General features: G+C 20.6%; 1 protein-coding gene across 1 annotated transcript in view; it reads left to right on the forward strand.

Annotated features, from left to right (window-relative positions):
- The window catches only part of LOC117182262 (coiled-coil domain-containing protein 93), a 39,415-nt gene that overhangs the window by 13,863 nt on the left and 14,040 nt on the right, over positions 1-11,512 (forward strand). The window contains exons 8-9 of the mRNA XM_033375373.1: positions 663-871; positions 10,510-10,826. Of these exons, the coding sequence (XP_033231264.1) occupies positions 663-871; positions 10,510-10,826 (526 nt within the window). The remainder of the gene's footprint in view (positions 1-662; positions 872-10,509; positions 10,827-11,512) is intronic.

The raw sequence follows: 11,512 nt of genomic DNA on the forward strand, positions 1-11,512 counted from the left end.
GCTTTAGATTTTGATTTTTTAAATTTCATTGACCGGGAACTGGGAAATGAACGGAAATTTCTTTCTTTTAATAAAACAACCCTCCTGTATTTTATAATAATATTTTTTTTTGACAATGCATCATTTAGAGCAATAGCAGCATTTTAAGAATTTTTTAAGAAGAAAGTAGCTTTTTAAAAATTTTAAAAGGCTTCAGAAGAATAAAAAACTTTTCTTAGGAAAATCGAAAATGATTTTTTATTTAAAAATTAATTTAAAGAAAATATTCAAAAAGGCTTACAAAATTATCAAAAATTAATTAACGTAAAATGATATGTAAATGTTTTAAGAATTTTAAATAAGATTTCAAAGCATTTGAAGTTTTTTTTCAATTATTTAAAATAAAAATATATTATTTCTTAATTTAAGAATTGTTCAGTTTATAATAAAGAAAGTAATCATTCAATTTTCAAGGTTGCCATCTTGAAATTGTTCAAAATGATATAATTTTAAAATTTTTTCGAAACTCTTTTTCTTTGAACTCTAATTTATAAAAGTTAAAAAATTTTAGCTTTAGATTTTGATTTTTTAAATTTCATTGACCGGGAATTGGGAAATGAACGGAAATTTCTTTCTTTTAATAAAACAACTCCCCTGTATTTTATAATAATAATTTTTTACAGGACAATGCATCATTTAGGGCAATAGCAGCATTAGAGAAACAGAAGTCGTCTCTGGAAAATAAAGCCCAGAAGCTAAGAAAGGAAAGAGATTCCATGGCGATGAAACTTTTAGATGCAAGTGAAAGGTTGAAAAAAATTCGAACGGGTAGAGAAACAGTTGAGGAATCCTTTAAAAAAATGAAGGAAATGGAAACCGATGAGAATAGGGAGTACGTTTTAATATAAAGTTATTATTTCGAGAAATTTAGAAGAGAAAAATTCTTGTAACTCTGAAGAATTTTTGTTTTCATAAAAAACCGAAGAATCCAATCAAGTTTGAACAAGAATTTTTAAAATTTATCTATTCAAATGAAAAAAAAGAACGTTATCAAAAATATTTACAAAAAAATCTGGAAACGGTGTTTATTCAAAAACCCTTTTCAAGGTAATATAAACCTAAAAAGCTTAATTCTTAATAAAAATTGTTGATTAATAAATATTTTAATAAATATTGATTAAGACCAGTAGAGAAAACCAATAACATCTACAATTATTAAAAATTATTATCGTTGATATTTTAACAACAATAAAATAATCTTTAACAAAATATTCCGATTTTCAACCAAAAGTTTGAAATTTTAACGTACGAAAATTAATTTACAGCAAAAAATATAATAGTTTATAATAGTAAAATTTTATAATAGTAAAATATAATATAATAGTGAAATTTGAGTAAAGAGAGATGAATTTTCAAACCAGAAGGAGAATTTTAACCAAAAAAGAACAATTCTGACAAAAAGTCGAATTTTCCACAAAATACATAAATTTCCAAACAAATAGTTGAATTTTTAACATAAAAAAATATTAATTTTCTACCTGCCAAGATTTATTTTCAGCAAATTAGTTGAGTTTTCAAATCAAAAATTTTTCTTTTCTTAATATTTAATTTTCATCGAAATATATTGACTTTTTAAATAAAAAGTTGAATTTACAATCTATTAATATAAATGAAAAAAAATGTAATAGTTGATACTCAGCCAAAAAAGTTAAATTTTCTAACAAAAGAGATGAAATAAATAAAAATAAAAAAAATTGAACAAAAAAGATTAATTTTTCATGAAACATGTCGAATTTTCAAGCAAATAGTCGAACTTTCAAACAAAAAAAAGGAATTTTCAATTCTATTTGAAATTCCTACTTACGAATATATATTTCGAACCAAACAGTTGAATTTTCAAAACAAAAGTAAAAAGTTTTAGAAAACAGTTCCCCTGTGAACCCGAAAATCCTGATAAAAAAATCAGCAAAAAAGAATAGTTGATCATTTTGAACAAAATACGTTAATTTTTAAAGCAAAAGTTTCATTTTCAACATAATTTATTAATTTTCAATAACAAAAAATTTTCTTAAAGAATATAGTGAAATTTTTAAACAAAGTGTTGAATTAAAAAAATAATAATTTAATTTCCACCAAATATTTTAATTTTCAACTAAAAAGTTGAATTCTCAACCTAAAAATATTAGTTTTTAACAATAATTTTAATAGTTGATCCTCATCTAAAAAATTTGAAATTTCTACCAAAAGAGATTAATTTTCAAACAAAAAATTCAATTTTTCGACAAAAAAAATTTATTTTGCACCAAAAAAAGTCTAATTTTCAACAAAATACATTAAATTTTCAAGCAAAAGTTGCATTTTCAACTTAATTTATTAAATTTTAACTTAATTTATTAATTTTCAACCAAACAACCAATTTTCAAACAAAAAAATAGTCAAATTTTCAAATAAAATGATGAATCTTCGCCTAAAAAAATGAATTTTCCCCAACTATTTCCAAAACAAAAAATACCAAATTTCAACCAAATAGAAAAATTTACAATAAAACAATTAAATTTACAACCCGCAAACATTGATTCTTAACAAAAAATGTGATAGTTTATATTCAACCAAAAAAGTTTAAGTTTTTACCAAAATAGATGAATTTTCATACAAAAATAATAATAATTTTTTAAACAAAGTAAATTAGTTTTTCATAAAAAAGTCGAATTTTCAAAACAAAAAAATATGAATTATTAATTCAATTTCAGTTTTCTACTTACGAAGATATATTTTGAACTAAAATGTTAAATTTTCAAACCGAAAGTAGAATGTTTAAGAGAAAAATTAACTCATGAACCTGAAAATCCCGATCAAAAATTGTGCAAAAACAATAGTTGTTAATTTTCAACAAAATACGTTAATTTATAAACCAATACTTTCATTTTTAACTAATTTATTAATTCCCAACAAATAAAAACGAATTTTTGAAGAAAATGTTTAAATTTTCAACCAAGGAGTGGAATTAAAAAAAATTCAATTTTTTCCAAAATGTTTGAATTTTTAACAAAAAAGTTGAATTTTCAATCTGCAAATATTAATTCTTGACAAAAATATTAATAGTTGATACTCATTCTAAACATTTAAATTTTCAACAAAAAGTATGTTTTTTTCAAGGAGTAGTTGAATTAAAAAAAATGAATTTTTAATTTTTATTTGAAATTTCTACCTACAATAATATATTTTGAACCTAACAGTTGAATTTTTAACGCACGAAAATTAATTTACAGCAAAAAATATAATATTTGATATTGAACCACAGAATGTGAAACTTTTTTTAAAGAGAGATAAATTTTCAAACCAGAAGGAGAATCTTAACCCAAAAAGATTAATTTTGACCAAAAAGACGAATTTTCAACAAAATACATAAATTTCCAAACAATTAGTTAAATTTTTAACATTAAAAAAAGAATAATTTTCTATTAGCCAAGATATATTTTGAACAAAATAGTTGAATTTCCGAACCGAAAAGTTTTCTTTTTGTTTTAAAGTATTCAATTTTTACCAAAACATTTGAATTTTTAACTAAAAAGTTGAATTTACAACCTACCAATAATAATGAACAATAATTGTAATATTTGATACTCCACCAAAAAAGTTAAATTTTCTATTAAAACAGAATTTTCAACAAAATACATGAATTTACAAAAAAATAGTTGAATTTTTAATATAAAAAAAAGATTAATTTTCTACCTACAAAGAAATATTTTGAACAAAATAGTTGAATTTTAAAACAAAACAAAAAAAGAGTTTTTAAACGAAGAAGATTAATTTTTCATTAAACAAGTCGAATTTTCAATAAAACATATTGATTTTTAAATCAATAGTTTAATTTTCAAATTAATTTATCAATTTCCGATAACAAACAACAATTTTTTAAAGAAAATATTCAAATTTTCAACCAAAGAGTTGAATTAAAAAAATTCAATTTTCAACAAAATATTTGAATTTTTAAGAAAAAAGTTGAATTTACAACCTACAAGTATTAGTTTTTAACAGAAATTGTGATTCTTGATACTAATCCAAAAAATTTGAAATTTATACCGGAAGAGATGAATTTTCAATAAAAAAAGAACGAATTTTCGAACAAAGTAGATTAATTTTTCATAAAAAAATGTTGAATTTTCAATAAAATAAATTAAAATAAATTATCAATTCATTTTGAATTTTCTACTAACGAAAATATATTTATAACTAAAAAGTAGAATGTTTTAGAAAACAATTGACTTATGAACCCGAAACTGGGTCAAAAATTGAGCAAGAAGAATAGTTGAAAATTTTCAATAAAGTAAATTATTTTTTAAACTAATAGTTTCATTACAACGAATTTTTAAAGCAAATAATCAAATTTTGCACCAAAGAGTTGAATTTAAAAAAAAATAATTAAATTTTGACAAAAATATTTGAATTTTGAACAAAAAAAGTTGAATTTTCAACCTAAAAATATTAGTTGAAGAAACTAAAAAAATACTAAAGTTCAACCGAGAAGAAAAATTTGCAATAAAACATTTAAATTTACAACCCGCCAAGATTGATGTTTAACGAAAAATTTAATAGTTTATATTCAAACAAAGAAGGTGAAATTTCTACCAAAAGAGATGAATTAAACTAAAAAATTAATTTTTAAATAATAAATAAGAAAAAAATAATTAAAAAAAAAATCAATTGAATTTTTAAAATGAATATTTAATTAAATTAATTAATTTATTATATTAATTTAATTTATTGCCAAAAGAAAGAAATTTTAAACAAAAAGATTACTTTTCTATAAAAACGACGAATTTTCAACAAAAAAATGAAAAAGGTTATATTTTGAGCTAAAAAACTTACTTTCGAGGAAAGGTTTTTCAACAAAGGATCTTTAATTTTTAAACCTATAGTTTCATTTTCAGCTTAATTTATTAACTCGAAATAAAAAACAACGAATTTTTAAAGAAAATAGTCAAATCTTCGACCAAAGAGTTGAATTAAATGAAAATAATTTAATTTCCACGAAATATTTTAATTTTCAACTTAAAATTATTAGTTTTTAACCATAATTGTAATAGTTAATTCTCACAAAAAATAGATGAATTTTCAACAACAACAAGAAAATAATAATTTTTGAACAAAGTAAATTAATTTTTCATGAAAAAGTTGAATTTTCGAAAAAAAAGAATGATTAATTCAATTTCTGTTTTACACCTACAATGATATATTTTAAACTAAAAAGTTAAATTTCCAAATCGAAATAAATTACTTTTTAAACTAATAGTTTCATTTTCGACTAATTTATTAATTTTCAACAAAAAACAACGAATTTTTAAAGAATATATTCAAATTTTCCACCAAAGAGTTGAATTAAAAAAAATGAATTTTTCACCAAAATAATTGAATTTTTAACAAAAAAAAGTTGAATTTTCAACCTAAAAATATTAGTTCTTGGCAATAATTTTAATAGTAGATACTCATCCAAAAAAGTTAAATTTTTAACCAAAAAAGATAAATTTCTAAACAAAACAAAAAATTAATTTTTGAACAAATAAGATTAATTTTTCATTAAACAAGTGGAATTTTCAACTAAATACATGAATTTTTCAACAAGTAGTTGAATTAAAAAAAAAGTGAATTTGTAATTTTTATTTGAAATTTCTACCTACGAAGATATATTTTGAATCAAACAATTGAACTATTAATGTAAGAAAATAAATTCACAAAAAAAAAAAATAGTTGATATTCAACCTCAGAATGTGAAATTTGTTTAAAAACGATGAATTTTTAAACCAGAAGGAGAATTTGAACTGAAAAAGATCAATTTTCACCAAAAAGACTAATTTTTAATTAAATAAATAAATTTTCAAACAAACAGTTGAATTTTTAACATAAAAAAGATTAATTTTCTACCGGCCAAGATATATTTTCAACAAAATAGTTGAATTTTCAAACCAAAATATTTATTTTCGTTTTAAATTATTTAATATATTTATCAAAACATTTAAATTTTTAAGTAAAAAGTTGAATTTATAGCCTACCGATATTAATGAACAAAAATTCTAATAGTTGATATTCAACCAAAAAAGTTAAATTTTCGACCAAAAGAGATGAATTTAAAAAAAAAGAATTTTTTAAACAAAAGAGATTAATTTTTCATTAAATAAATCGAATTTGCAACAAAATACATAAATTTTCAAGCAAATAGTTAAAGTTCCAAAATAAAAAAGATGAATTTTCAATTTCATTTGAAATTTCTACCTACGCAAATATATTTTCAACTAAAAAGTTGAATTTTCAAACCAAAAATAGAAAGTTTGAGAAAAAAGTTGACTTATGAACCTGAAAATCTCGATAAAAAAATCAACAAAAAAGAATAGTTGGCAATTTTAAACTAAATGAATTCATTTTTAAACCAATAGTTTTTTCCAACTTATTTTATTAATTTTTAACAAAAAAAAACTGCATTTTTAAAGAAAATAGTCAAACTTTAAACCAAAGAGTTGAATTTAAAAAATTTAATTTTCACCAAATTATTTGAATTTTTAACTAAAAAGTTAAATTTTCAACCTAAAAATATTAGTTCTCAACAAAAAGTGTAATAGTTGATACTCATCCAAAAAAGCTAAAATTTCTGCATGAAGAAATGAATTTTCAAACCAACAAAAAAAAAAAGAATTTTTGAACAAGTAGATTAATTTTTTATTAAAAATGTCGAATTTTCAAAAAAAAAAAAAGAATTCAATTTGAATTTTCTACCTGCAAAGATATATTTTTAACTAAAAACTAGAATGTTTTAGAAAACAGTTGACTTATGAACCCGAAAATCCCGATAAAAAAATTAACAAAAAGAATAGTTGATAATTTTCAACAAAATACATTAATTTTTAAACCAATAGTTTTATTTTCAACTTAATTTATTAATTTTTAACAACAAACAACGAATTTGTAAAGAAAATAATCAAACTCTTGACCAAAGAGTTGATGTTTAAAAAACAATTCAATATTCACAAAAAAATATTTGAATTTTTAACTAAAAAGTTGAATTTTGAACCTGAAAATATTGGTTTTTAACAAAAATTGTAATAGTTGATACTCAGCCAAAAAAGTTAAATTTTCAGTCAAAAGAGATGAATTTTCAAACAAATAAGAAAATGAATTTTTGAACAAAGAAGATTAATTTTTCATTAAACAATTTAAATTTTCAATAAAGTACATGAATTTCTAAACAAATAGTTAAATTTTCAAACCAAAAGTAGAAAGTTTAAAAAAATAGTTGACTTATAAACCCGAAAATCCCGATAAAAAATTGAGCAAAAAGAATAGTTGGTAATTTTCAACAAAATGTATTTATTTTTTAATTAATATTTCCATTTCCAACTTAATTTATTAATTTTCAATAACAAATAACGAATTTTTAAATAAAATAGTCGAATCTTCAACCAAAGAGTAGAATTTAAAAAAAGAATTCAATTTTCACGAAATATTTTATTTTTCAACTAAAAAGTTGAATTTTCAACCTAGAAATATGAATTCTTAACAAAAATTGTAATAGTTGATACTCAACCGAAAAGTTAATTTTTTAAACAAAAGAGACGAATTTTCAAACTAAAAAATTCATTTTTGAACATAAAAGATTATTTTTTCATTAAACAAGTCGAATTTTCAACAAGATACATAAATTTTTAAACCAATAGTTTAATTTTAAAATGATAAATTTATTCATTTTCAATAACAAACAACAAATTTTGAAATAATATAGTCAAATCTTCAACCAAAGAGTTGAATTTTACAAATTTTTTCGTTGTAGGTTTGAATAAAGATTCAAATATTTTGGTAAAAATTGAATTCTTTTTTTTTTAAATTCAAGTCTTTGGTCGAAGATTTGACTATTTTCTTTAAGAATTCGTTGTTGAAAATTAATAAATTAAGTTGGAAATGAACTATCTTTTTTTTCTTGGTTTGAAAATTCATCTCTTTTGGTAAAAACTTGAACGTTTTTGTGTATCAACTATTACAATTTTTGTTAAGAACTAATATTGTTAGGTTGAAAATTCAATTTTTTAGTTAATAATTTAAATATTTTGGTGAAAATTAAATTATTTTGTTAAAATTCAACTCTTTGGTTGATTTTTTTCAATTAATTATTTTTTGTTAAAAATTAAGAAGTTAAATATGAAACTTTTTTTTTGTTAAAAATTAAACTATTTGTTTGGAATTTTTTGTATTTCTTTGAAAATCGGTCATTTTGGTAAAAACTATTCTTTTTTGGTTAAAATTCTCCTTCTGATTTGAAAATTTATCTCTCTTTAAAAAAATTTCACATTCTATGGTTGAATATCAAATATTATACTTTTTTGTGAATTAATTTTCGTATTTTAAAAATTGAACATTTTGGTTCAAAATACAAATTTTAAATAAAAATTAAAAATTCATTTTTTTTTGTTTGAAAATTTAACTTTTAGGTTGAGTATCAAAAATGAAAATTTTTGCTAAAAATTAATATTTATAGGTTAAAAATTCAACTTTTTCGTTAAAAATTCAAATATTTTGGAAAAAATTGAATTATTTTATTTAAACTCAACACTTTAGTTTAAAATTTGAATATTTTCTTCAAAAATTCGTTTTCTTTGTTGAAAATGAATAAATTAGTTGGAAATGGAACTATTGGTTTAAAAATTTATGTATTTTGTTGAAAATTCAACTTTTTAGTTCAAAATATTTCTTCGTAGGTACAAAACTGAAATTTAATTAATAATTCATCTTTTTTTTTTAAATTCGACTTTTTTATGAAAAAATAATTAACTTTGTTCAAAAATTCTTTTTATTTTTATTTTAAAATTCATCTCTTTTGGTAAAAACTTGAACGTTTTTGTGTGAGTATCAACTATTACAATTTTTGTTAAGAACTAATATTTTTAGGTAAAAAATTAAACTTTTTTTGTTAAAAATTGAAATATTTTGGTGAAAATTGAATTCATTTTTTTCAACTCTTTGGTTGAAGATTTTACTATTTTTTTTTTTAAATTCGTTGTTTGTTATTGAAAATTAATGAATTTAGTTGAAAACGAATCTCTTTTGGTAGAAAATTTACCTTTTTTTGTTGAGTATCAACTATTACAATTTTTGTTAATTAATATTTGTAGGTTTTAGATTAAACTTTTTAGTTGAAAATTAAAATGTTTTGGTGAAAATTAAATAATTAAAAAGAACTCTTTTGTTTAAAAATTGAATTATTTTTTCGAAAACATATCTTTGCAAGTAGAAAATTAATCTTTTTTTTATCTTGAAAATTCAACTATTTGTTTGGAAATTCATGTGTTTTGTTGAAAATTCGACTTTTGGCTAAAAATTGATTTTTTTGGGTTAAAATTTCCTCTGTGGTTGAACATAAGCTATTATATTTTTTGTTGAGAATTAATTTTCGTACGTTAAAAGTTCAACGTTTTGTTTGAAAATCGGACTATTTGGTTCAAAATTATTTTTTTTGTGTTGAAATATTAACTATTAAAATTTTTGTTGAGATCTGATCTTTTTAGGTAGAAAATGAAACTATTTAGTTAAAAATTCAAATATTTTGTTAAACATTTAATTATTTTACAAAATTCAACACTTCGGTTGAAAGTTTGACTATTTTTGTTGTTAAGAATTATTATTTTTATTGAATTTTTTATCGGAATTTTCGGATTCATAAATCAATTGTTAACATTTTTTTTACTTTTAGCTTGAACATTCAAGTATTCGGTTGAAAATCTGTCTTTGTAGGCAAATAATTCCAGTTTTTGGTTGAAAATTAATTAATTTGGTTGAAAACGTAATTATTTTTTTTTTAAATTCAGGTAGAAGTTATTTTTAGCATGAAAATTTGATTGGTTGAAAATTCATCTTTGCAGGCAGCAAATTCAACTATCTGCTTAAAAATTAATATATGCTGTTGAAAATTCAACTTTGTTGTTAAAAAATTAATTTTTTTTTTGATTCAAGTATTCTATTAAAAATTTATTATTTTTTTCCTCGAAAATTCAACTGTTTTGTGAAACATTCTATTATTAGGAGAAAAAATACTTACATTTAGACTGTAAATTCATCCATTTTTTTTTAAATGTAGTTGATTTAGTTAAATTTTAACATTTTTTGTTTGAAAATTTGCAACCATTCTGATGTAGATTTAATTATCAAATTGAAAAATTTAACTGTTAAAATTAAAATTAAAAGTTTAGTTTTTAAAATTGCAACAATTTTGTTGCAAGTTCAAATATTTAATTAAAAATTTAACTCTTTAGTTAAGAAAAAATCGTTTTATCAAAATTGCAATAGTGTTCTTGAAAATTCATTTTTTTATGAGGAATTTATCTTTTATGGTAGTAAAGTAATCTTTTTTTGCAATAAATAATGAAAATAAATAAATAATGAAAAATAAATAAATGAAAAATTCCGAATTTAATTTTCTCAGTTAAGAACAAATTCGTATTTGGAAATAATAAAAATGTAAAATATATATATATATATTTTTTTTTAAAGTACTCTTCGTAAACTGGAAGAACTTCTTTCGGTGCACGAGGGTCTGAAAGATCAGGAGAGTAAATTCCGGGACCAGTGTAGAATGGATTTGAACCTTTTAAGAAATGCAGTTTCGGAAGTTGAAAAAGGAGAACCTCCGGAAGAGGAAAACCAAGTTATTGAATATGAAGATCAGAGGGAAAAGGTTAATAAATTAAGACTGCAATTAGCCAAGAAAAATAGAGTTATAGCTTCACTTGCAAGGCAACTTGACGATGTACCAGGAAGATCAGAATTGACACAATATCAACGCAGATTTATGGAATTGTACAATCAAGGTATAATTATTTTATTTATTTATTATATAAATTATATTTTTTATTTTCAGCAATACAATTTTCTTCAATTTTCATTTTTTCTTTTTCGATTTTTTTCAGTTTTCTACAATTGAATTTTTTTCTGTTGAAAATTCAATGATGAGTTTTATTTAATTTTCAATATTTGAAAATTCAACTTTCATCTATTGAAAATTTATTTATCAATTTTCTACAAATTTCAACACTTGAAAATTAATTTTTCGCAATTTTTTGAAAAGTTGAATATTCAATTTTCAATATTCTTCATTTTCAACAATTTTATTTTATTTTATTCTCAAGGGTTTAGAAAACATTAAATATTTTTCAATTTTTAACAATTGAATTTTCTTCGGTTGAAAATTAAACTTTCAATTTTAAACAATTGAATTTTCAGTTTCTGTTAATTTAGAACAATTGAAAATACAATTTCTGACAATTGAAGAAAATTGATAAATGAATATTCAACAGTTGAAGAAATAATTTTTATTAGTTTTCGTCAATTAATAATTCAATTTTCATTTTTTTCCACTTTTCGACAGTTCAATTTTTTATTCTCAATAATGCATTGATTAATTTTCTTTAATTTTTATGAGTTGAAAATTAGATTTTGTTCCATTTTGAAAAATTAATTATTCAATTTTCAATTCGCTCCACTTTTTAAGAGTTGA

This window comes from Belonocnema kinseyi, chromosome 10 (genome assembly GCF_010883055.1).
Source record: "Belonocnema kinseyi isolate 2016_QV_RU_SX_M_011 chromosome 10, B_treatae_v1, whole genome shotgun sequence".
Lineage (NCBI taxonomy): Eukaryota > Metazoa > Arthropoda > Insecta > Hymenoptera > Cynipidae > Belonocnema > Belonocnema kinseyi.